Source organism: Neovison vison, chromosome 3 (genome assembly GCF_020171115.1).
Source record: "Neovison vison isolate M4711 chromosome 3, ASM_NN_V1, whole genome shotgun sequence".
NCBI lineage: Eukaryota > Metazoa > Chordata > Mammalia > Carnivora > Mustelidae > Neogale > Neogale vison.
The window spans coordinates 27,040,677-27,067,236 of NC_058093.1; the positions used below are offsets into that span (position 1 = coordinate 27,040,677).

Genomic DNA, 26,560 nt, shown 5'->3' on the forward strand with positions numbered 1-26,560 from the left:
ACAAAGACTACAATTCCCAAGCTGCATCACTAGAGCCCCGCTCCGCCCCGCCCCGCTCACGTGGTTGCGTATCGCCTAATCATTTTCAGGCTCTTGCCCGGAACTACAGATCCCAGAAGACCTTGCAGCATCGGTCCCGCTCTCCTGGCTCGTCACTTCCACTTTGCGAAGAGCAATTGCGGCCGCGTTGCTCATTGGGAAGCGTAGTTCTGCGGTGACCGGGCCCCTCCCCCTCCGGGCCCAGGCGCCGCAGTAAGGCGGACGAGCTGGCGGCGCTGGAATACCTGCTGTTAACCGCGCACCCGGAAGGGTAACCTCGCTGGGGAAGGCTCTGGAGATGCTCCCGGGGTCGGAGTGGCCGGCAACGTGATTCGAGTTCCACGCCTGTATGGGTGAGAAGGCGGACGAGACCAAATGCCAGCCAGGAAGAGGGAGTGGGCCAAGGGGACGGGTGAATCCAAGTGGAGATAATGGGGGTGGGAGTGGGGCGTGGCGCTCCCTTATTGCCTCGCCTGTCCGAGGCGCGCGCGCGCGCCCAATCCGGTGGAGCTGGGCAGCGGGCAAAGAGAGGCGGCGGGGAGTCTGGGTGGTGGGCTCTCTTTAGGGTTTGGGGCCGATTAGTGAGATTTCTTCATCCTCAGGGCCTCACCTCCCCTGGCTCCTGGAGGCGGCGCATCCGGCTTTGGATCTGGGGAGTTTAGGGGTGTAGGGGAGCCCTGGTTGGAAAGTTAGGAGTGTATTACCCAGGGAGCCTAAGTGCTTCAGCTCTGCCCCGGGAACAAAGCCTTTCCCAGATCCTTCCTTATGGGTGGTTGGAGGAAGTGAGAGGTTTCTGGAGGTACCCCAGAGAGGTACCATGGATACCCCATATGTTTTGGAGCTCTTCCCAAAGGGAGTCTTCAGCAGCAAGAATAGCTTTGAACCCTCTCGGTGTCAGCAGTGCTGCTAGAGTCATCCCCATGTCATCACTGTAAGCATTACATGGCAGTAGGTTGGATGGAGGCTCAGTCCGAACCAAGCCAGAGAAATTGGGGTCCAGCTTCTTGGTTCTAGAATATTGTAAAAGAGTGTATGGTTCATAGAGAAATGTCCGGAGTAAATTAATTGAAAAAAAAAATCAGGGTACAAAACAATGTGTGTATATGTATGTGTATATATATATATATATATATGTATGTGTATATATATACACATATATAATATACATATAATGTACATAGTGATCTTTTTTGTGATAAATACTCATATCTCCTAAATATGGGGCATGTATCTATGAATATGAATAGAAAAAAAGAATAAATTAAACCACCAACAGTGTTTCTTGATGGGTGGTGAGATTACAGATTAATTTAACTCTTTTTTGTACATCTTTTTGTAGCATCTGAGTTTCTACAATGAGCATGCACTACTTTTTTTTCCCTCATTTTTCCAAAAAGTCATGGTTGCTTCACAATGGTGCATTTTGAAGGGGAGACAGTAAGGCTCACTGCTTTGTGGCTTGCACCTGCCACCTGCAGCTTGGTTTGCCAGAAATGATAACAGGATTGAATTAAAAGGGTGAATTTAGTGTGCAGTCTACATGAAGCTAATGTTTCTTTCCTTCTTCCAGCTTGGCAGGAGTCTGTTAGCAAGTGTCTCACCATGGTATGTGGTTGTTTCGGTCTATGTCAGTCTAATCCATTACTGCTTCTGGTTTCAGATGTCATCCTTCTCATCTGATAGATGAGGTTGCACTGCCTAACTTCCTTGGGGTCTGCTCACTCACATTGGCTGGGGGATGAGGGGGAGAATAATACTACAGCTAAAATACCTGCTTAGTTTTGGATTCCATCTCACCTTGCTGTTTGCTTTTTGTCAGGGTCTTTGTTTTAAAATATGCTACTAATTGTCCCTGTGGGGGGGCAGTATGTGTGTGTCTGTGTTCAATTATAAAAGAAACCTTTCACATATCCCTTGATTGTGCAAATTGTGCATTTCCTAGAGGAAAGCTTTTTAAAATCAAGGTAGGAGCATGAAAAATAAATATATTTAATGTTTATTTCAATATTGTTTTTCCTTTCTCAGCTTCTGCCAAGTTTCTGATTAAAGACTGACGTCCCTGCATAAGCATTTCCCTGTTAAAATGTCCATGCCTCTTACAGAGGAGCAGAGGAAAAAAATTGAAGAGAACCGGCAAAAGGCTCTGGCCCGGAGAGCTGAGAAACTATTAGCAGAAAAGCATCAGAGCGCAGACTCTGGCTCCTCCATTGCCACTAGCTCTCCCCAGTCCAAGCAGGGCCCTCTCTCAAACTTCCCCAGGGATCCTTCTAAGCCAGCGAACCATGGTGTCATTTTCAGGCAACAGAATCTCAGCGGTTCATCTAATGGTGACCAAAGACCTCCTAATTCCCATAGTTTTCATCTAAGCACTCCAGAGCAGGCAAAGGGGATCTGGAAGAGGCAGGATGTGCCCACAGCCTGCCTGAGCCACAGCCCATCAGGTCAAATGACTCACACTGGCATCTCTTCTCCCTCTGCACAAAGTCCTCCAGAGGGCCCCAGCCAACAAATGTTGGGTGGTCCATTAGGTAAAGGTCATCCTCCGGCTTCACAGGAGATCAAATCCACACCCGTTGCTAACACAACTCAGGAGCCTTTGTCCAAAGCCAAGAGTTTCCAGAAGACAGTAGCTTCTTTCTTTGGACAGCCACCCAGGGATCCTGGAGTAGAGGCCAAGGCAGTGAGGCCCTCCACCTTGGGGCAGAACATTTCTGACACCAACTGTGGTTCAGGGAGTGTGACACCTGGGACAGAAGGAAGGCACCCACAGAAATTGGGGGCCTCACACCACAAAGCAGGAAGCTCCCAGGAGGGAAGGTGCATAAGAAGCGGCGATCGTTTCCAGGTGAAGATCGGGTACAATGCCGAGCTCATCACAGTTTTTAAGCGTCTCCCCAGCAGAAGTTACGGTAATGAGGCTTCCGTCTTGTTCTTCACATGGTTTGTTTTTTTTTTTTTTTTTCTATTTTTAGAGTCTCTTTCTCATAAATATGAAGAGAGTGCATTGGCACATTCTGTCCGTCCAGTTGTTGAAATTTTTGTTTTAGCTCATGTTTCCTTTTGTAATAGACGTTCCTTCCAACAGCTGCCAAACTTGGGGGCTGCCGCACGGCCATATGGAGAAGGGATGAATATTTACTGGGAGGCCAGTCCCCCCCCCCCCCACCGGGTGCTTTGTTTGTGTTGTAGCACTTAAGCGCAACAACAGTTTTTTGAGATAAGTAAATGTTAATTCCATTTTCAAGGCAATAGGGCTGGCTCAGTAAGGTGAAATAAGAGATAGCACAGCCTGGCTCGGCCCTTCCAATAGGAACCAACTTGAGTTGGTTCCTATTGGAAGGGCCGAGCCAGGCTGTGCTATCTCTACAACAGCCCAAAGGGCCTGCTCTTTGTTTGGTGTGCCTGGCTACACTGGGTCCCAGAGAACTTGGATTCTGGTCCCACCTCTGTCCTCTGCCCCCTTAGGCGAGGCCATAAGGTTCCAGGGCCTGATGAGTTGCTCTATATGGAGTAATAGCTCCGTCCTTGTTTATATTTGCTCTTTGTCCCCCACAGGGAATCTGTACATCCGTAGTGGCTCTCCATTGACTGTTTTTTGAACGGCGCACTCATTCATTCATTAAACAAGCTTTTACTGAATGTCTCAGTACAACTCAGAATGATAGTCATCAACCCCATTATGGGCAACTAAGTACTTCTGTTTCATTTCAGATCCTGCCACCAAGACGTGGAACTTCAGCATGACCGACTATGGTGCCCTAAGTAAGTAGGCACGTCCTTGCCCTGCATGCAGGGAAATCCTGGTATTGGGTGGCCCCCAGAGCAGCAGATGTGGTCTAGTTTATGGTTTAGATGGCGTTTAGGGCACTACCCCAGTGCCCTTCTCCCTTCTCACTCACGGCCAGCCTACTGAGGCAACATCCTGGGTGAAGGTCACTGTATTAACCAAAGCCAGCACTTACTGGAGCCACTCTGCCGGGTTGTTCTAAGCCCCGCATACAGGCATACCTCGGAGACATGGTGGGTTTGTTTATAGACCCCCACAACAAAGCAGGTGGCACAGGAGAGTGACTCAGATGACTTTTGGTTTCCCAGTGCATATAAAAGTTACGTTTACATTATACTGTAGTCTGTGAAGTGTGCAGTAGCATTATGTCTGAAAAAACAGTGTACAAACCTTAATTTAGAAATTGGTTGCTCAAATGCTACAACCATCACCTGAGCCTTTGGCAAGTTGTAATCACTCATCCCAGATCACCATAGCAAATGGAATAATAATGCAAGAGTTTGAAAGACCGCAAGAATTACTAAAATGTGACATAAAGACAGGAAGGGAGCAAATGCTTTTGGGCAGATGGCCCCAATAGCCCTGCTACGTGCAGGGTCGCCACAGACCTTCAGCGGGTAAAGATCTGCGACGCGCGACACAGCACAGAGCAGTAAAACGAGGCATGGCCGTATACACGAACTCTTCTATCTCTCACAACACCTGTTTTACAGATGGGGAAACGGAGGCCTGGAGAGGGTAGGTAGCTAAAATGGGGTCACACAGCCAGTGAGGCATACACCTGGGATACAGACCCAGACAGCCTGACCTCAGAGCGCACATTCCCACGGGGCTCCTGGCTCCAGCCATGACCACCCTGACAGGACTGCTCAGCGGACAGCCACGTCCTCACAGCCCTCTGCACGGTCAGCTCACCTGCACGGTAGGGAGAAGGGGTTGCCCGGGCAGCCGCCAGTGGGCCCCTTAAACCCAGTGCGGTCCGTGGTTGGAGTTCTCGAGGGGCACCCCTCCGTCTTCCCAGATTTTGTTGACTCTTTTTTTTTTTTTTTTTAAAGATTTTATTTATTTATTTATTTGACAGACAGAGATCACAAGTAGGCAGAGAGTCAGGCAGAGAGAGAGAGAGGAGGAAGCAGGCTCCCCGCCGAGCAGAGAGCCCGATGTGGGACTCGATCCCAGGACTCTGGGATCATGACCTGAACTGAAGGCAGCGGCTTAACCCACTGAGCCACCCAGGTGCCCGATTTTGTTGACTCTTAAACGAAGGTTTTCCTTCAGCCCTTGGAGCCTAGAGCCTCTTCCTCTGCCAGCACATCAGCCCTGCGTGTTCGGGCCTCCCATTTTCCGCCTCTCCTCCCACAGCCATTCCACTCCTCTCTCTTCCCCCACCCAGTTCAGGCAGGGGAGCGGTGAAGATGCAGGACGGGGAGGTCTCTTCTTTGCAGGTGTGGGGCCTTGGCTGGGAGTCTCTGGAGTCACCAGCACAGCTTCTGGGGGCAGGGGAGGGGCAGCCCCCTGCACAATTCCCTGTGTCTCTCCGTGGCATCCACTGCTTTAAATGTGTGGCATCGGGTGGTGTCCCTTGCTTTGGTAGTTGCTGGTGACCTTTTGCGGGGGAGGGGGGTGACACTCACTTACTGTTATTTTAATCCCTATGTTAGGTGCTGGGAGGGGGAGGGCCTGTACTCCCAATTAAGACTGCAGGTTTCAACACCTGCATTTCTCATTTTTGCTCATTTTAAACCAGTGATTTCCATGACCGTGGTTTTTGTTTGTATTATCGTCTTTCTACGCCTGTACTCACATTGCATGGGGACTTGGATAGCTTCTGGTTTTACAGGTTGATTTTGGTTTTCCTTGGGGCATGGTTGCTTTTCATAATGCCCTACATCTTTTTTAAAAACTGGTTATTGGGCACAAAATTCTCTGTATAGCTTTCAGGTGAATGTTACTGATTATGAATTAGTTAGCTCATTTGTGTCCTTATCAGCATTTCGCACACTTGACTTGCTGTCTACCGAGATGTCTCTTAAACACTGGTGCCATGGTTGTGGGTTCTGCATTTATCCCTGTTCTTTTTTCCCCTCTGTTGAAGTACAGCTGACACACGGTGTTACATCTGTTGCAGGTGTACAACATGGGGATTCCACAACACTGTGTTGGTCTGTGATCAGCACAAAGGTAGCTCCCCTCTGTCCTTGTTAAATTTTCAGATAGGTTGGGGCGCCTGGGTGGCTCAGTGGGTTAAAGCCTCTGGCTTCGGCTCAGGTCATGATCCCAGCGTCCTGGGATCGAGCCCCGCATCGGGCTCTCTGCTCTGCGGGGAGCCTGCTTCCTCCTCTCTCTCTCTCTGCCTGCCTCTCTACCTACTTGTGATCTCTGTCTGTCAAATAAATAAAATCTTTAAAAAAAAATTTTTTTTCAGATAGGTTTATTGTGTGCCTTCCTAGTAGGTTATCCTTTTTATCCGTGTAATCAGTGTAATGTGTAAAGACTGTCAGTCTTTCTGTCATTTTGCTTTCGGCATACCTGTGGATTTTGCCTTTTTAACCCTCCTATACATACATTCTAGAACATGTGGAAAGTATATCATCTTGCAAAGAACAACAACTATTCCCCCATAATTTCCTTACTCAGCTAACCACTATTATTATTTGATTTTCTCCTTCCAGCCTTTGTTCTGTGTGTTATAATATACACACTTTATCTACATGATATGATTTTTATCTTGCTGTTTTTTACTTAGTGTTCCAGCAGAAGCATTTTTATTTTAATGGCTAATTCCAAGTAATGGCAATACAGGTATCCCCTATCAGATACTTTGAGCCCTAAGAAAATGATTTCATACTGTTGAACTAATATTGGTTTTTGTATTTTTGTAACTTTTTGCTAAAAAAAATTAATGGCTGTATAACATTCCATGGTATAAATATGTCATAAATGGCTTCAATCATTTCCTTTTTGCTTCACTTACTTTTGCTCCCGGTTTGCGTAGGATTAAAGTTTCAAGGAGTAACTTTCTCCATAGATCTCTGGATTCTCAGTTGTTAGTTTGGGCAGATTCCTGGAAGTGGAATCTTTATGATCAATGCTTAGGATTCACTCTTGTTCTAGATTACCAAATTGTCTTCAAAGGTTTTATTCCCAGGTAGCAATGCAGAGAACTGGGTGTTGTTGTTGTTGTTTTTTAATCTTGCACATTTGATGAGTAAAAATGACTTTTTATTTCTCTGATTATTTGTGAAGCTGAACATTTTTCCAGGTGTTTGTTGCTCATTTGCCCCTCTCTTCTGAGTTCATGACATCTCGGTCTTCTTGCATTTTATGGTCTTAGTATTTTCTCAAGTGCTGGCTCTCCTCAGATTTCTTGCAGAAGTCTCGATTCGGTAGTTTTGCATTTCAATTCCCATTTCTTTGTTGGTTTAGACAGTTTAGTTTTACCTCATCAAATTGGCTCATCTGACAGTGCAATCCGTAACAGATAGAATCGGGCTCAAAACTGCATTTATGGGCTAATGGTTCTGTGTCTCTTTCCCTGGCTCTCCAAGCAAGAGCAGCGGTGACCTGGGGGTCGGGTTCGGGGGCTGATTCCTGGGCCGTTGGCTTCAGTAGCTTCTCTGACCCAGCAGCATCAATTACCCATTGAGTTTGCACATCTTGGTGAGGCCCCTCCTTCTCCTGTCATTTCTGAGTTGCAGGTTTTGTAACTTGAACACTTGGGGAGCAGACATTACATTCAGTAAAGACTGGACGTCCTGATGCCCCAGCGAAAGCTCACTTGCAGGCCTTCCTGATCGAACTGTGTTTCTTCCCTCCCTGTGTGGAAGTCAGCCACCTTGTCACATCTCTCCTTTTCTTCTGCAGTGAAAGCAGCCCAGAGCCTCCCCACGGTCACCCTGCAGCCTTTGGAAGGGGCCGAGGACAACAGGGAGTCACCCTCCACTTCTGGGGTAGCCCAGACCTGCCTGCCTTTAGCTCCCTCGCTGGCCTTTGTCAAAGGGCAATGCGTGCTCATCTCCCGGGTCCGCTTCGAGGCAGACATCGGCTACTCCGAAGATTTGATCGCACTGTTTAAGCAGATGGAGTCCAGAAATTACGGCAAGTAATTGGCTCTTTCCTTATTCCTAGGCTACATGATGGTCTGTGATCTCTGGGCAGGTTATTTCTCTCTCTGTTTGAATGTCGGAAATGACTGTTGTCCCTTAAGAGAGCTTGAAACACAGGCATATGCCATAAAAATAAATGCCCTTGAGTAGACTGAGTCCATGGTTGTCAGATTTGAGCATGCATCCAAACTGCCTGGGGGGCTTGTTAAAGCAGATTGCCGAGACCCACTCCCAGCGCGATCGCTGGTGCCTGGTGCCCACCCAGAGATGCTGACTGAATTCATTTGCGTGGCCAGAATCAAACACCACTGGCCCAGGCAGAGCAGTTTTGCTTTGTTTTTTGTGTGGCTCTTTAGAAAGTGCCCAGTCAGAATCAGGATCTGAAGTTGTTTTGGGATTTGGAGCTGCTGGGTCTCCGCGGCTTGGGCGCGTCACTACAAAACCACGTGGCTTGTATGGCTCACTGATCTTCCATCCTTGAGGTGGTTTTAGTCTTTTCCTTAGGTAAGTAGGAAGCAGACCCTTAACACCTCCTGTTTCGGAGACCCGTGTTCAGGCGGTGTCGCGGGGGCAGCTCTCTAGAATTACTTGCTCTGTGAGCCGTCCTCCAGGTTTGGGGCTCTTTCAGGAGGAGGGCGATGCCTGCTATTACATTTGTGTTAACTCCCAAGGGCAGCCTGCTGATAGGATTTAAGGGAGAGGGGCCGAGGCGTGGCCCGAATCATGAGACGGGCCACAGGCACGTTCTCTGCCTCCCCTGCTCCCTTGGGATTTTGGCTTCAGTGTGGGGTCAGTCCAGTGCAGATGGCCTGTGTGCATTCTCCAACTGGGAACTTTGAAGTCACACTTCTGATGTGGCCTGCTGTGCTGGGAATGTGAATGATAAAATATCTACCTCTGGTCCCCCCCAACTCAGATATGCAGAAACCGTGACTGGATTTTTTTTTTTTTTTTTTTTTTTGGCCATAGCTACTCTTTAAAGACTTTCCCGTTTGCTCTTCTGCCCCGGGTCAGGATCGGGCTGTTGTCAGGAGGAGCCTCCCATGCAGTTCCCATGTCAGGAGTCATCTGTGTGCCTTTGATCTGTCAGATTATATCCCGGCTACCTTGCTTTTTTCCCTGATGCCAACTCGCTGTGTTTGTGCTGCTTGGTCCCTCACCACCTTGTCCTCTCAGTGGTCATGCAGAGAAGACTGAATGTCTTCGGTCCAGAAGGCCTTTATCTGGTGGAAGCTGTCATGATTTTCTCAGGAGGTAGATCGATAAGAAAACTCTAGAAGAACTTAACCAGTGCTGGGGACTGAGATGCTTGCCCATCTTGGTCAGTATCAGATGTAGTGTGTGTTACATGATATGCATCAGCAGAGGGTTTCCTACTAATAACAATAATAATTTATAATGGCCAGCTTGCTTTTGAGGGCTCACTGTTTACCAGATACATGTTCATCAGCATGTTAATTATTTATTTTTTTTGAAGGGGAGGTGTAGAGGGAGAGAGAGAATCTTAACCTACTGAGCCACCTAGGTGCCCCATCATAAACATTTTTTTTTTAAAGATTTTACTTATTTGACACAGAGAGATCACAAGCAGGCAGAGAAGCTGACAGAGAGGCAGGGGCGGGGGGAGCAGGCTCCCTGCTGAGCAGAGAGCCTGATGGGGAGCTCGATCCCAGGACCCTGAGATCATGACCTGAACTGAAGGCAGAGGCTTAACCCAATGAGCCACCCAGGCGCCCCCATCATAAACATTTTGAGGCAGGGGCTCTAACGTCCTGATTTTTGAGGTGTGGGCACTGAGCCCAGAGAAGGTACATAATTTGCCCAAGGTCACACAGCTAGGAAATGGCAGAACTGAGATTTGAATGTTGGCTATTTGTCCTCTCTGACAATGTGCTGCTTGTTTCTGTGTAAAAGGAAGCTAATGATAGTGCCCGGCTTTTAGGGTCGTGAGGAGCAGAGGAATGGCACCTGTGAGTCTCTTGGCACCACGCCTAACTTAAAGTAAGCTCTGAATAAGTGTAAGCTACTATTATTACCCCCATCTTGGAAATGGAGGGCATTTCTGACTTTCCGGGCCATCCCTGGTCATGCATCCCTGTAGGTCCCCGTAGGACCCTCTGTCACTCCCTTAACAGCACAGTATTGTTGGGATGTCTGCATGTCTTTTCTCCCCGAATTCTGTGGCAGCCTTGAGGGCAGGTACTCTCCGTTTCTGTATCCCCAGTGCCAGGCCCAGGACTAGCCACAGCAGCCTAGCTTACTGGAGATTTCTGGAACCGGAGAATGAATGAGTAATGTGATGACGCATCAGGAGGGTACAGGGTGTCACACTCGCTTGTTTCCTGTCATTGCAGATGTCAAGACCAGGAAGTGGAACTTTCTCTTGGAAGAGCACAACAAACTAAGTGAGTTGCCTACCTTGCTTATTTTATATCATGCTGTGTTAAGCTTTCATTATCTGTCTTAAATTTAATGTATTTTAGAGGAAGACCACCCCCCCGGCCCTGACTCCCCGCCTTTGGTAATTTCACATGCTCATGCGCAGGACAAGTGAGGGGGAAGATGTCCCCAGGCAGCTGTGAGGGTGGCTTTCCAGCCGCCCACAGACGCAGGACCCCCTCTTCCATCAGAGTGTGGCGGTACGCATCAGATTCCTAAGGCCGGTGAGACAAGTATTAGTTGGGGACTTTGGGCATCAGACATGAACTTGGTTTGCTAGTGTAGATGGGAGCCACTGTAGATTCCCCCTAAGAACAGGCTCTCGGTTTACTTTAGAACTGGATGACCAGCGAGGGTCAGAGAGTCTGCGTGGTTATGGGCTTCGGAATAGGCCTGGGCGCACACGCATTTAATGAGCACTTTGTGGCGACTGACCAAGGAAGGGGTGTGTGTACGGGTGTCAGTATAGGAAGCAGAAGCCAGTTGGGGCACACTGTTAGTCTCTGTGCTCTGCACGGGCGGGGCCGTAAATTCTAGCACGCCTGAGAGAGGGGAATGTGGGCACGGCTCTGCCTGTCCCGGAACATCCATCTGTCACCCATCTACCAAGCTGTCACATGCCCACAATGGGTCCGCAACTGGCACAACTTATGTTCCTCCTGCTTGGCCTCCTGAGGACTCGTTGGGCCTCCCAGGCAGTGCTGGTCCCAGTCAGGCCAGGAGACACAAGCTCCAGGCGAGGCGCTCCAAGTCGTTGCCCATCTTGCCCAGCAGGCCAGGGCTGTCAGCAAGAGGGAAGAGCTGGGTTTCTTCCCTTGGTCTCCTCGTGTGATTTACAAGGTGAAGTCGGGCAGATGATTGAACATTCTGGGTTCCCTCGTCCTTCCCATGAAAGAAGGGGTCTCCAATCCGTATCTGCCCTACAGACAGAAATTCAGTATAAGGGAAGTGCCTTTGAGTCCTTGCAGAGAGACTTGCTGCAGACCCAGGGTTCAGTTTGAATGCAATGAGATCCTTATTTAGTATCAGCAAAGGCTAGCGGAGGCAGAGACGATGCCTGACGTGCCTCTTGGCACTTGTGATTTGCAGCGAACTGTTTGGCCAGACCTGAATTATTGATGAGCAATGGGCCTGAGTGTTTTCTTCTTGACCCCTTGTTTTTCAACCATAGAAAGACATATAAATATGTGAGCCATAAAGACTGACTTTTGTGGACCAAGATGTGAAGCAGGATATGGACAGTGTTAGCAGAGGATTGTAACGAAAAACCATGGCTTGCGACTCACATGACGTTATATAATGATGGGTCCACATCTTGTGTGGGCCATAGACTTTGGAAGGTCTGAGGGAAACAATGGATTCTTCACCCAGAAATATGCACATAATGGCCACACACAAAATTTTGCCTTTTATATTAAGGACTCCATGGGTCTGGAGTTAGGAGTTCTAGAATTAGGGCTCAGATTGCTGTTTTACGTGTTGGCCTGTCAATATAGTGTTTTATAGAAAAGAAGACAGATTCTCCCCACTTCGTAGAGTGTGAAAAGCTTGAACTCAGAGAGAGAAGCCTGTTGTTTTCTCTTCCAGGAGCGTTGCAGGGTCACAATAAAGTCCATGATGGAGATCAGGCCACACGGGTGATCTTGACTTTGTAATGTGACCCATTTGGAAACATAGAAGCCAGACTTGTGAACAAGAGGCTGAGGAGATGAGGCACTGCCCAGTGACCCAGCCTAGTCCCGATACCACTGCTCACAGACTATAAACCTCGGGGCCCCCACGACCCTCCCCTCACCCTGGGTCTTGTTCCTGACCCTGAGCTAGTGAACGTGTGCATCTGAAACTCATTAAGAAATGACAGTAAGACCCCCTGAGCATATGAATGACGTGGTGATGAGGAGGAGGAAATAATCATCTAAGTGAGTTGCCTACCTTGCTTATTTTATATCAGCAAGGTATATCTAAGGCAAATCTAAGAGTTTCCCTCCTCCCTCTTTTCTCACAGACTTGAGGCCATTTGCCCACAGTGAGATTGGCAAACGGCCTTTTGTTTTCCCCGGGCTGTCACAGTCCAGAAGGGCTCTGCATCCCCCTCACTGGTCTGGTCTTGTCAGCTGCTATTTGAAAACACGAGCATCTCTCTGCTGTGTGGCTCCCTAGCATTCTGCCAAAGAGCTGTTTCACAGAAACGATTTCTAGATGACTCATGAAGCCAGACAGCACACTCCTGTCATCTTCCAGCACCTGGAAAGGACATCCGTGAGCTGGGGGGCTGTCTCAGAAACACAGCCGTGTGGCTGAACTGGCAGCACAGGGTTCGGGAGGCAGGAGCTGGCGGGAGACAGAGCGAAGGTTGCTTTTTCCTCCTGAACGGCTGGAAGAACATAATGCTCGCCGAGCTCCACATTTTGCACCAGCCGGATCGTCAGGCCTTTTCTAAGCTTCCATCAGGTGTGCGAGTGCTGGCGATCAGCAGGATTAAAATGAAAATGGTTTCTGAAAGCACATGCGGTGCTCGGTCTCCCGAAGTGTGCAGAAGTCAGCATGTTCAGATTGAATTCAGAGGCATAAAATGTATTTCTCCATCAGTATGGGAAGTCTTTTTTATATGAAAGCCACCAGTCTCACCTAATTTCTTACCGTGATGATTTTGTTCACCCAAAGCATTTCCAGAAATAGCTGGTATATACATTTAGTGAAAAATGGAAGTGGATTTAAATATACTGAGAATACAGAGAGACTTAAGGTAGTGGTAGATGGCTCGGCCCTCCATGTTCAGATCAGTATTTGCTGTGGTAGCCAGCTGATGGTGTGGCAGAGAACTTGGAATATGTTGTGAGCATATTACATATATATGTATATTACATACATATATATATATATACATATAGCATATTACAACATAATTAGGAAAACATATAACTGTATGGAGTATAGAACCAACAACCATAGAGTTTTGAATAATATTGGGGAAGAGTGAAATATACCCAGTTTCTTATTTGGTTCCTTTTACCAAGTTCCTGGAAACAGCCCCTTGGAGGAGGACAGTGACTCCCAGGGTGCCCACTTAAAGGTAAAGGATAAAGAGAGTCGAAGATCTGCAGACAGTAGTTACTCTCCCAGGTAGATTTTCCAAAGGACAGTGTTAAAAGGGAAGGATATCTTGAAAGCTAGCACGCATAAGACAGCGGGCTGTAGTAGACGGGTAGTAATTCTACCACCAGGGATGTCTAGGCCTGTCATCTTTAATTTTTAACTTACCTCTCTCCTCCCCCCAGAATAATCTGTTTTATTTGTATCTCTGGTTTATTCTTTTTCTGTTTCTCTATTAAATGAAGGGGCTTTTTTTCCCTTCTTAATTTTAAAATCAGATGAGGCTAAATTCCTTCAAAAAGCAAAATCATTGAAATTAATTTGCTTTCATTTCATGAAGATCCCAAGTAATTTTTCCCACTTGAGGTAATGGGTCCGACTGGAAGGAGAGAGTTCCTCCCCTCCAGAGGGGTCTAGAACCACTCACTTGGAAGGGAGGTAAAAACCCCTAAATACAAGCTTTAATTGAAAGAGTCAGAGTAATGATCACTCTCAGTAATAGTTGAGACTCTGAGCTTAGCAGAGCTTGGTGAGTTATTTCCATGAAGATAATAAAGACTTGAGGCTTTGTAGGCTCTGTGGTCTCCCATCTGCTCAAGTCAGCCACTGCGGCAAGCCCGCAGCCATAGATGTTCCATAAGCAAATCGTCATGGCTGTGTTCCCGTCACACTTTGTTTACAAAAGCAGGCTGTGGGCCAATTTGGCACAGGTCTTAGCTTGCCAACACGTGCTTTCAAGGGTGGGTGGGGTGCTGTCAGGTTACCTCCAGACCAAGGGACTTGCCAGCTGCTTCACCGCTGACGTCACTGCTCAAACTCCCCTCTCTCAAGGGGAGATCTGCGTTCTCTTAGGGAAAGGGTCCCCAGGGTGCAAGGCCACTTGTATTTTTATCACTTGGTGGGCTTTGACATTGCTACAGTTGTCTGTAAATAGCCCTCCTATCCTCCTGATCTTTGTTGGAAACACCTAACAGCTGCTCTGAACAGGGCACAGTGCACTTCCTTGCCTGTTGGCAGCAGGTAACGTCGAGTTCTCCTATTCTGAAACATCAAGACCCAAAGAAAACATGAAGAGAATGGAAGCAAGATTTATTCATTCTATACCTTGCCCTTTTTTTATGGGTCTTTCAGGACTGATTTTTAAGAATGTGGGACCTTATTTATTTGAATGGGAATACTAAGATAATTTCTTTTAAGTTACTTTAGGTCAAAGAAGAATCAGTCACAGAAACATTTTGCAATTCTTCCCAGCATCCGTGTAGTGTAGGGAATCAGTCTGGCATTCATGATTGCCCTCTGATTTGCAGGAACTAGGAGTAGAGAGGGAGCTTTAGGTCTCTAGGCTTATGTACTTGCTCAGGATATGACTGTCAGCCCTCAGTTTTCTCTCCAGTTACAGTTTTGAGAAAGTGACACACAGCAGAATTCCAGTCACTGAGCTCTATCTCAGAGCCCCTTCACGGTCCTTCGCTCTCATGGTCATTAACCTCCAAGTCACACACCTCTGTCCTCCTTCCTAGTCCAGAGTGTGCGCTGCCTTCCGCAAGTTCAGCTGGACCCTCTGCCCAAGACGCTCACCCTGGCATTCGCATCGCAGCTAGAGAAGACGTCTCCCTGCCTCACAGAACCCATCCCTGAGGCAGACCTTTCTGGAGTGGACCCCAAGCTTGTGTCCAATCTGCTGCCCTTCCAGAGAGCGGGAGTCAAGTAGGTTCTTGGGTCTTCCTCTCTCCTGGACTTCGTGACTCACACAAACTGGGTTCAGATGCTCCTCCCTCTTTTAAGAACACTCATCTTGCATGCACATCTGGAAGCATCTAGGCACTGCACAACCAGGTGTGCTGTAAGCAAAGCCTGATTACAACCATTGATTTCAAATTCCATGAGGGTAATCAGGACTCTAGATCGCAGGTGTGCAGAAACCCAACTCAAAACGGGTTCAAGAAAAGAGATTTTTCAGTGTGCGTAGTAGAAAACCAAGGGTCTCCAGAGATCTCATCAGAACTCTCTGTCCCACTCTCAGTTTGGCTCGCTCCTCTGTTTGCTTTGTTCTCAGCCAGGTGCTCCTCAGGTGTGGCGGCTAGGGCACAGCAACCCAGCGGAAGCTCTCTTTCCTGATGGCCCGACACTGAAGGGCCTGGAATCCGGTGCCCATGCCAGGACCAGTCCCTGTGGCCTGGGGACTGGGGAGTCTTACTGGTGAGACTGGATGACAGGCCCATCCCTGGAGCTGGCTGGTAGGGCCCCAGTCCCCAAGTTACTTGGACTGAGAGTGGAAGGTATTGGTTTTCCAAAAGAAAGTCAGGGTGTTCTTATTATAGACAGAAAAGAAGATAAGCCCACATCATGACCTGTCCTGTTTTCCAGAGCTTCTCGGGAGAAGCCAAATGACAGGTTTGAACTTGCCTTCTAGTGAAAACACTGGAGGCCAAGGAGAGGAAAGAGATGGTAAGAGCTTCATCTGTCATTCAGCAGTGTGGCTGGGGATGTAAGCCAGGATAAGGAAAGTAAGTCCTTGTGGACCTGGTGAACAAAGACAGCCTGCCCACAGGCAGCCTGCTCATGAGGTTTTGGTAAAACCTTGACCACTGTCTTAGGGTTTTGTTCTGAGGTTTGGGCAGTCACACCTGCATTCCCATGGTCCCAGCTCTGTTCACACCCTTTCCCTGGTTTTCCCTCCCAGTTCCATCTATCTCAGATAACTCGCTTTGCACAACTTCATCTTGCTTGAGAGGTTGCCCACCCCCAGCCATGGGCAGCCTCTGTCTCTGGTGCCCAAGCTCCTCTGGGCCCCATTAGAGATCCTGGGCCCGTGTGGTACATGCTGCCTTGCCAGTTAAGCCGTCACTGCCAAGAGGCTCTGTGTGGAGCCCCCAGGCCTGATGTGAGCCCGAACCAGAGCCCGGCCAGCAGCTTCCGTCTTTTCCCTTGTGGTACTTATAGCCTTTCTTCGAAACTTCCAGTTAAATCCAGATATTAACTGTCATCCTTTGAAGAGGAAGATTTGGGTGTTAAAGAACAAGGTCTGGCAGTTCCAAGTTGGTCTTGTAAGAGCTACAAGGAAAACACCCTTAAATTTATGTAGTAAAGTCTCTAAGATCTAGGTTCCTGTAACGTCTAAAACGTCCCTTTGAGCAAATGAGTGAGGTGAGACCCAGCATGACAGTCATGTGCCCAGAGTCACTGAGCTTCCAAGAGTGGAACTGGAGCTGAAAACCACGTTTTGTAATGATGAGCACAGCCCCTGTGGTCCTCCAACTGCCCTGTCGGAAATGTTGTTCAGCTTGTTTCTCTGTTAGGCAGGCATTTCCTTTGTTCTTTTTTGTCCACTTTGTTCCTTAGTTGGGCTACTTCAAAGCAGGTGAAAAGGAAAGACCACAAAATTCAAGGGTCTGTTCTGCTTTGAGAATGCCTGGATGGACAAACCACAGGGACGAAGCCAGTGGCCGAAGCAGAGGGTACTCAGGTGTGTTGCCTAGGTGCCCCCCTCCGCCCTGGCCGTCAGTTCTGTAAACTAAAAAGTGAGGTGAAAAATGAATCTTTTCCACACTTGCTCCCCCCTCTGTGTGGCAAGTCGATCCTGGAGATAGTCGAGAAGACTTAACCAAAGCACATGTGCCGAGAAGAGGCTGGGCCTGTCTGAGAGGCGAGCTGGCCCCACTCTGAGCTAGCTCCCTTCCTTGCCACTGAAGTCATGTGGTGGTCACAGCCGGCGGTGCAGAGGGGCTGCTACCTGCCCTGGTGGGCCGTCGTGGTCGCTGGGGGTCAGAGCAGCGCTGTGACGTGATGGATGTCATCCGCCGAGCCCAGGAGGCGGCTCCCGCCCCCCGCAGACACGCTGCTCATTTTGCTGCCTCTGCTGAGCGGGCGCTGGCTTTCGGAGGGCGGACAGCTCAGAGAGGCCCCTGCAGCTCCTGTCAGCCGTGCTTCTGCTGATCAGAAGGGGCTACACTTGCTGCCTTGGCGGTGTGAGGAGGAAAGAAAAAGGGCTCATCGACTGGCTTATTCTTGGGTTTCTGGGCGAATGATCAGTTTTTGAGAAATTGTGATGGAAGAGGTGCCGGTGTTTGGAGCAGGAGACCAGACATCGGACACTTGGGATCCTTTTCCCTTTTCACTGATTCATTCGTGAGTCAAGCAAGTCCTTTTTAGGGTTCATCTTGATTGTTTTTCTTTCTGTGGGGTAGTAGTTAGAAGAGAAACACTTCCCAGCATGTACGATGGTGCCAGGCCCTGTAGTCGGTGTCCTAAACATTAACTCCGTTAAACCCTGACCACGGTCTCTGGGGCAGGCCCTTTTATTCCCATCACATGGCTGAGGCACTGAGGCACCTGGAGCTGAGGTAACCTGCGGGAAGGCACCCAGCTGGGAAGCGGTGGAGCTGGGATGCCCCCCCAGGCCACTCAGGCTCCCAGAGAGTGGAAGAAGGTGCCCTTCTTCACAAAGCGTCAGCAAGAGTTGTCATACTGGAGGGCTGAGGGGCCCCAGCAGCTGCTGGTGGAGGAGAAGCTGCTGAGGCTGGTGCTCTCTGGTAGGCGGACACCCTGGTGCTGTCCTCCTCTCAGCCTCTCCTCTTCTGCAGCGCCCTCTGTCTTTGCCAGCTCCTTCCCTTTGCCTCTGTGCATAAATGCCCTCTCTGACCTTGAGAAAGTCTGCTTTTGATGCCACTTTCCTTTCTAGGCATACCTCTCATGCGAACAAGGCCACCCCTCCTGGCCCCTGTTTAGGGGCTGCTTCCGAATCTCCTCTCTCACTCCCCCAGGTCTTGCCTGCACTGGGCTGAGGGGCCCACCTCTCAGAAGCTCCCTCCTTTGGCTTGCTTGACCCATTTGCCTCTAGAGCCTCTCTCTACCTTTTGACCGCTGTTCCACGTTGTTCCTATTTTGACTCTTGAATATTTTTTTACTGTCATGCTGTCACTTGCTGGCTCCTGTCTGCCCTTTCCCGGGGAGCAGGGCCCATGCTGCGGACTGCAGTGGCCCACACCAAGTGGTATTGCTTTACGTGGTGGCATGATGGCGGGTTAACCCCTGATGGATGCGCCATGCCCCTGTCCTTCCCTCGTCTGCTTTCAGTTTTGCCATAGCGAAGAGAGGCCGCCTGCTGCTGGCTGATGACATGGGCCTGGGGAAGACCATCCAAGCCATCTGTATCGCAGCCTTTTACCGGAAGGAGTGGCCGCTCCTGGTGGTGGTCCCGTCATCTGTGCGCTTCACCTGGGAGCAGGTCAGCCCCACTTGTGTTGTGATTTTAACCAGGAAGTGTCCTCAGTGTTGAAGCAGTCAACTAACAATTTGGGGACAGGGCCTGGGGGAGTTTTAGAAGATCCTGTGTCAGCTGAAGGAGGAAGGGAGAGGAGGTGGCCTTCAGAGGCCAGACTCTTGGTTTTCTGAACTAGAATCAGGTTATGCCCTTAGGGAAGAAAGCAGAGGGGTTAGGAGCTCAGACTTGCCTCCGTCTGGCAGCAGATGCTTCCTGAGCACCTCTCATGTCCCTGCTGCTCCCCCTGCTTGCCAGTACCACACAGAGGTTTCAAAATGGCTGCCTCCTTTACGTCCCAGGATCCCATAGCAGCTGTGTGCCCGTGGATGCAGCTGTGTGCCCATGGATGCAGTTTGTAGATGACAAAACTGAGTCTCACCGAGGTGAAGCAGCAGGCTCACTGGTAGTCGGACCTTGAAGGGGCATCTCCTGAGTTGTTGGCTCAGGTTTTGTGCACCTGGAGAAGGTGGCGTGGGCAGGATGGTCACTGTCAGCCGGTGCCGTTAGAGCTGGAGAACCCGATGTGGGCGCTGCGTTAGCACTCGGCCGTGAGCTTTGTCTTCATGAATCTAGAGATCAGAGGGCGTCCGTGAAATGAACACCCAGAGAAGCAAACCTAGTGGAGAAAGGAGGAGACCTAATTCATCGTGCGTAGCTTTTCCCAGCTCTCTGCTCTTTATGGCAGCTGTCCACTTCCTCACATGTTGGCTTCTTACTAAGCTCCCCCCATGAGCCACTCGTGGAGAAGAGACAAATGCCAGACATGCCCTTCCAGCTGAAGAGAAAGCAAAACTTTAAAAACGTGCATCACAGCAATACCTCTTTTTTTTTCTCTCCTTGTGACCTGTATTCCACCACTGCCTCTAGAAACGAATAGTTCAACACATATTTATTTGATGTGGTTAGGTTCCCACAGCACCCTCAAAAATTCTCAAAAAAAAGAAAAAAAATCAGGCAGTCACTTGAGCAGGACCAAAACTGGAGGAAGAACTAGCCCTTAACATCACCGTAGTGTCAGCCCAGGGACCTAGCCACTGACATGCAGGTACCTGGTGGCCTTACATTGTCTCCAGGCACTGGCTTGGGCTAGGGATGGCAAGAGTGCAGGAGAGCAGGTGATAAATATTTTTGTCATTATCAGTGTCTTTGGTATATACCAGCATCTGCTAAAAGTTCCTTTATAAAATTCCTCCTAAAGCTGGTGCGGCCACTCAGCCACTCTGTAAGATAGTGTGGAGGTTCTCAGAAAGTTCAAAACAGAGCCACCCTACAACCCAGTAATCACACTACTGGGTATTTACCCTAAAGATACAAACATAGTGATCTGAAGGGGCACATGCACCCGAATGTTTATAGCAGCAATGTCCACAACAGCCAAACTATGGAAAGAACCTAGATATCCATCAACAGATGAGTGGTTAAAGAAGATGTGGTATATATACACAATGGAATATTATGCAGCCATCAAAAAAAATCTTGCCATTTGCAGCAATGTGGATGGAACTAGAGGGTATTATGCTGAGTGAAATAAGTCAATCAGAGAAAGACAGTTACCATGTGATCTCTCTGATATGAGGAATTTGAGAGGCAGGGTTGGGGAGTCATGGGGGGTTAAGGAGGGAACAAATGAAACAAGATGGGATCAGGAGGGAGACAAACCATAAGAGACGCTTAATCGCATGAAATAAACTGAGGGTTGCTGGGGGCAGGGGGATAGGGATATGGTGGTTGGGTTATGGACATTGGGGAGGGTATGTGCTATGGTGAATGCTGTGAAATGTGTAAGCCTGATGATTCACAGACCTCTATGCCTGGGGCTAATAGTACATTATATGTTAATTAAAAAATAATTTAAAAAAATAAAATTCCTTCTAGAAAGAGTCCATTCTTGCGCTGCAGAAACTTGCCATCTAGTTGGATATTCGAGGTCTGAAATCCGCAGACAGCCCAGTGACTGCTAACAAGTGCTTCCTTACCAAAGGCAGGCCGTGTGGTGTTAGTGGAGCGTGAAGGAGTGGATCAGTGGGAGGGCAGTGGAGGTGATTGTTAAATTTATGGGCCTCAGGGTGCCAGCAAATACAGGGGCGTGTGGAGAGAAAGGCGCTGAGGTCGTTTTTCGGGAAGCATTAACATTGTCTACTGAGAGGGCCGCTCATGGGTGGGCTGGGGTCCCAGCTGGCAGCTGCCGGCCAGGTCCCCGAGGTTTCCTTCTCCCCTGTCGTCCCCAGGCTTTCCTTCAGTGGCTGCCGTCTCTGAGCCCGGACTGCATCAACGTCGTGGTGACTGGCAAGGATCGCCTGACGGCTGGCTTGGTTAACATTGTCAGTTTCGACCTTCTGAGCAAGTTAGAAAAACAGCTAAAAACCCCCTTTAAAGTTGTCATCATTGTAAGTGCCTTGGCAGAGTCTTTAAGCACTTTATCTCTGGGGAAACTTTCTTCTTAAAAGCTCCAAGAACTTTCATGTCTGTGCTCTCCTGGAGCTTCTCTCTGTTTCTAGGAGAATAGAAATCACTGTCTTTATTTTGTGGGAAACTGGCATTTTACTCATCTCAAATAGCAGTTCTCAACCCTGGCTACATATTAGAATCTCCTGGGGAGCACTTTAAAATGTCATATATTTACTAGGCCTGAGCTGGGGGGTTGCAGCCCATCTCCCTGCCAGGAGGTCATGGGTAGAGGCCAGCTTGGGGCCCTCGGCCCTCGGCCTGAATACTAGGGGCGTCTGCCTTCATCTGGTGGCCTCTCTTGTCCAAGTGTCTCAGATCAAACAGTAAGTTTTTTTCCAGCCAAAAAAGATACTCCCTCCCTCCCCTGTTACAAAAAGTACAGCTGACCCTTGAACAACATGGGTTTGAACTGCGTGGGTCTGCTCATAGGCAAATTTTTTTCAATAAATACAGCACAGTACGGTAAATGTGTTTTCTCTTATGTTTTTTTAAAATACTTTTTTCTCTAGCTTTATTGGAAAAATACAGTAAGTGATCATATAACATACAAAATATGTGCTAATTGTGCATGTTATCAGTAAGGCTTCTGGATGAGAAGTTAAGTTTTGGGGGAGTCCGAAATACATGCTGACTTTCTACTGCAGGAGGCGGGGGTTAGCAGCCCTAACCCCTGCGCTGTCCAAGGGCCAGCTGAACGTTCCACAGGTTTTTGGTCTGTTTTTTTCTTAAGTAGCCTTTACTCAAGTTCTGCTCTCAGATGAGATTGTGTCTCTTTCAGTCAGCTGGTTTTCCTGCCTTTCATTCCTCAAGTCTTCTCTGAGGAAAGTCTAGAAAGGCCTGGAGCCAGCCATGTGGCAGAACTCCGTGTATTCACGGGGCTCACAAATAAAGATGAGGAAAAGGCATGCAGCTCCCACCTCCAGAGCAGCTAACTGTTGACAGACGTTCTGGGCCACAGAGCACAGTGGGATTTTCAGAAGTTTACCTTTGTTTTTCCTCTCGGCAAAATGGGAATCCACTGCCTCCAGATGATATGTAAGGTTCTTCTTTGTTCAAACCTGTGAATTTTAAAAACCCATGGTACTTTCTTTCTCTTAAAAATAGAATTCTCTGCTGACAGTGGCTTCTCAAATCCTGAGGCTTAGAACGTGTAGTGCATGTCTTATCTAGAAGGAGGGGAAGGAATGCGTTTTTAGGAGGCCCAGAAAAGTCAACAAGGTTGCGGTAGAACCTGTGGGTTTCTCAGCAGGGGGCTGGCTGTCGGGGAGGCTCGTTCATCCGTGGGTTCGGCCAACACTGAGCACCAGCTTCGCACTGAGGGTGTGGAGGGAGGAAAGTCGGCCCCGTTCTCCAAGATACCACAGTCCAGTAGACAGACTGACTCGTGCGCAGAGCATTAGCATACATTTTAGTGCCCAAGTCTCGTGCGAGCTCAGAGGAGGGAAGAAGGCACAGTTGCTGTCCTCGGGGATCTGCTGTCATTTGGACATAAGAGCCACACTATGTTCCTAGCCTAAGCAAACTTAAATGTCTGTGTGTTTTCACAGCTGTAAGGTAATGAGTCTTTGGGGAAGTTGTTTCTGGTTTGGCATAAATTCAGGTGTGGCTCTGAGAGTATGTCCGCATACACATGAAATGCAGACCTTTAAAGCAGTATTCCGGGATGGCAGTAAGGGTTCTCGAGTGTGTAGGAAGAATCATGCCCTCATTTCTTTTTTTTTTTTTTTTTTAAGATTTTATTTATTTATTTGACAGAAAGAGATCACAAGTAGGCAGAGAGGCAGGCAGAGAGAGAGAGGAAGAAGCAGGCTTTCCGCTAAGCAGAGACCCCCCGATGTGGGGCTCGATCCCAGGATCCTGAGATCATGACCTGAGCCAAAGGCAGGGGCCTTTACCCACTGAGCCACCCAGGCGTCCCAGTGCCTTCATTTCTTGCGTGTTCTTCTGTGTCAGGTACTTTACACGTGATTGCCCCTCTTCCCCGAGGCCCCTGAGGCAGACACTGTGTCCTTTTCACCACCAATGGAACTGACAGCGAGAGTGCTCACGTGATTTGTCCACAGGCCTGAGGCCAGCAAGATGGGTCATCACTGATCAGAGCTGGACTGCATCGTGTGTCTGGCTCAACACTTCAGTCTGCCAGATGATTTTGGGCAGGCCACTTACCACCCATGTTAGTTTGTCTTCAGTTATTTAAGAGCCCTGTCCTCTTCTGATTTCAGAGAAATGTTACAGGAAGGAATAAAGTGTCAACTCTAAGATGTCATACTTCTTAGAAGAGAATTCAGATGGAAGCCACTCTTGGTGGTTAGTTATAATAGTGGAACATTTTAGCCCGTTGGTTAAAAGGGTTCATTCCCTTCCCCATCCTCTGTCTTTCCTGCAGTTTCTCACTATAAACCATTTCCTTCTTGGCTGTCTTGCGGGCTCATCGTTAGACAGGAGTACGAATGTTACACCCTAGGTTTCTAGGAACAGATGTTCTGACATTTGCGGGTTCATCTTGCTCTCCTCTCTGTTGTGCTTTTGAAAACCATATTGGTTCATCATAGCTGAAATGGAACAGCAGGTTTCTTGCAGATCACCTCTTGAGATAGAGCCAGAATCCCCTCTATGTCCCCATCAAAGGGTGGCCCATACCACTGAGTGCTTACTGGGCTCGGTGGTAGGACTGTTCTAAGGGCTTTATGTGTGTTAGCCCTTAAGACTTACGGCAGCCTGGTAAGTCAGGTAGCGGTGTCTTACCATTTTATCCATGGAGAAATTGGCACCGTAGAGAGGTCCATATGTATCTGTATGTATACTGTGTGTGCTCAGGTCCATAGCACGTAATTTGAATGTGTACCAAAATGGAAATTTCTTCACCAAATACTAAGAACGTGTTACTCATTTGGCTTTGGAAAATACGACAGGGGTGGCTGACTGGCTTTGTCGGTAGAGCACATGAGTCTTACCTCAGGATTGTGAGTTTGCATCCCATGTTGGGTATAGAGATTACTAAGAAGTAAAATATCTGGGGAATCTGGGTGACACAGGTAAAGCACCTGACTCTTGGTTTTGGCTCAGGTCTGCTCTTAGGGTCCCAAGATTGAACCCCACATCAGGCTCCACACTCAGTGTGGAGTCTCCTTGAGTTTCTCTCTCCCTCTCCTGTGGCCCCTCCCCTCCACTTGTGCGCTTTCTTTCTCTTTCCCAAATAAATAAGCAAATCTTAAAAAAAAAAAAAATTCTTTAAGAAAGAAAGAGAAAACGCTGTATTCTAGTTTGCCTATAATCAAGCTCTGTGTGATAAACCTGACAGTGCCTTGAGGACGGGCATTGTGTCTCCTTCCCTTCCTCGAGTTCCCACAGTAATTTGTCACACTTCCTCAGTGACAGCACTTAGAATGCTGTCTGCGCGGTTGTGGCGTCTGGTGAGCTCCAGGGGACAGTAGCTGGTCACCAGTGCTGCGCACCAGGGCGAGGCACGCAGTGGGCCCGCTCTGGCGTCGTGTTGTGCAGACGTGAGGCGTTTCTTACTAAGCAGCAAACCACCTCGCGGCAGTTCGTTGAGCGCTGCCTGCAAGGTGGGCCGGGCGGAGTCACTAACCCCGCTTCCCAGTTGGCCAGTGGTCCCAGAGATGGAGCCACTTGCCCGGAATAAAGTGGGGAAGCGGCACCAGAACCTGGGTCCTTAACTGAGGCCCACAGCCCTCTCCTTGAATGAGAAAACAAGGGAGGCGTCCCCAGTGTGGCGCCGTGTCAGGGTCAAGGTTAATGTGGGCTCCGGCTCCATCATCCACTCAGGATTTGGCCTTGTTCACCTGTGTGACCCTTTCTTTCCAGGATGAGTCTCACTTCCTCAAGAACATTAAGACCGCCCGCTGTCGTGCAGCTCTGCCCCTCCTCAAGGTGAGTCCTGCGGAGAACAGGCATGGAGCTTGAGGCCACTCAGCACTGAGGGCCCGCTCTATCTTGCTCAGGCTGGCAAGGGGGCCAAGGAGAGCAAGGGCTTCCATCGGGGGGAGGGGCTGTGGGCCATGGACGTGACTTAGCGTGGACTCTGGCCATCACTATGTCGGGCTTCAGCGCCAGACTTGTTTTTCTTCCTAACTTCTTGCTAAGGAACTGGCGGTCGGTGCAGCTGTTCTTGTCTCTCAAAGATGCTGGCCTGTTGAAGGTGACAGGCTGGATGGGCACCGCACTATAGGTCCTTCTTAGATTTGGACAAGGGAGAGGGAGCTGCCAGTGCGTGCTGTCTAAACAGCCCGGGAGAAACTGTCTGCTCAGTCTCTCTGGGGGCAGAGCTCTCGTGGTGCTAAGAACCAAGGGAGATGAGTCCTACAGACTCGGATCCAGGCCATCAGGAAGCAGGAAGAAGTCCCACAAAGCTGAGGTGTACCTTGTAAGCTGATGCTTTTCCCGGGGCTCCCTAAGCCTGTTTGGTCATTGAGGGGCTCAGCCATCCAGAGCCCTTCCTCTGGTGGGCTCAGTTGGGGCCCGAGTGCTTCGGTGGGTTGAGCCTTCAGAGCAGGCAGCAGTGTGGACCTCGCGAAGCTTCTCATCTGTATCTGAGTGTTCTTTTCCCACATCCCACCCCAGACAGTGCGAAGGCCCCCAGACTGCCTTCCATCGTTTTATGGTGAGCTTTTTCTTAATATCGGGGAACACTAGTACAATTAGGAAAGTTGCTTTTTCTCAGAACCAGATAGAAACCTCTCACAGATGCCTTCGGGAGAATCTACTTTGGTTTATGTAGACTGAGCAAACAAAAGTCTGTGTTTATCGTGCGCTTTCTTAAAGCAGCCTTTGTGCTGTGCCACACTTTCAGACTGCACCTTCCATTGCTTGCAAGAAGCTCTGCGTTGTACGTCAGCTTGGGAAAACAAATAGGCGAAGTGTTGGCGAAGCTTATTAACATTTGAAAATTAATTTTTCCAACTCCCCTGTAAAGCACAACTGTCTACTCGATTCAGGTTTTGTTTTCTTTTGTTTTAGGAATAACAAGTAACATGATACATCATCCAAAGCAGGATTAGGTCCTGTGCTCCAGATTTAAAAGTCCTTTACTTAAAATCTTTGATTCTCTGCTCACATCACCTGTAAATATTTATGGACACACTAAAATGAAATGTTTTTCTCAGAGTGGCGGTCCTTCTTTTAGGAGGCTTCAGTATGTTTCCTTTTAAAAAATGTTAATGATCGGGGCACCTGGGTGGCTCAGTTAGTTGGGTATCTGCCTTTGGCTGGGATCAAGTCCCACGTCAGGCTCTCTGCTCAGCGGAGGGTCTGCTTCTCTCTCTCCCTCTCCCCCTGCTTGTGCTCTCTCTCTGTCTAATAAATTTTAAAAATCTTAAAAAAAATGAAAAAGGGGGCGCCCGGGTGGTTCACTCATTGGGCATCTGT

At 48.8% G+C, this 26,560-nt stretch overlaps 1 protein-coding gene across 2 annotated transcripts in view; it reads left to right on the plus strand.

The window, feature by feature from the left end:
* The first annotated feature begins 205 nt into the window (after positions 1 to 205).
* Positions 206 to 26,560, plus strand: part of SMARCAL1 (SWI/SNF related, matrix associated, actin dependent regulator of chromatin, subfamily a like 1) — a 60,420-nt gene continuing 34,065 nt past the window's right edge. The window contains exons 1-10 of one of the 2 annotated variants that reach the window (XM_044241570.1): positions 206 to 392; positions 1,610 to 1,644; positions 2,065 to 2,948; positions 3,751 to 3,801; positions 7,691 to 7,924; positions 10,287 to 10,337; positions 14,985 to 15,171; positions 18,541 to 18,691; positions 20,956 to 21,114; positions 25,001 to 25,066. In XM_044241570.1, coding sequence (XP_044097505.1) covers positions 2,123 to 2,948; positions 3,751 to 3,801; positions 7,691 to 7,924; positions 10,287 to 10,337; positions 14,985 to 15,171; positions 18,541 to 18,691; positions 20,956 to 21,114; positions 25,001 to 25,066 — 1,725 coding nt within the window. In that variant the 5' untranslated portion in view covers positions 206 to 392; positions 1,610 to 1,644; positions 2,065 to 2,122. The remainder of the gene's footprint in view (positions 393 to 1,609; positions 1,645 to 2,064; positions 2,949 to 3,750; positions 3,802 to 7,690; positions 7,925 to 10,286; positions 10,338 to 14,984; positions 15,172 to 18,540; positions 18,692 to 20,955; positions 21,115 to 25,000; positions 25,067 to 26,560) is intronic. The other variant, XM_044241571.1, reaches the window with a different exon arrangement.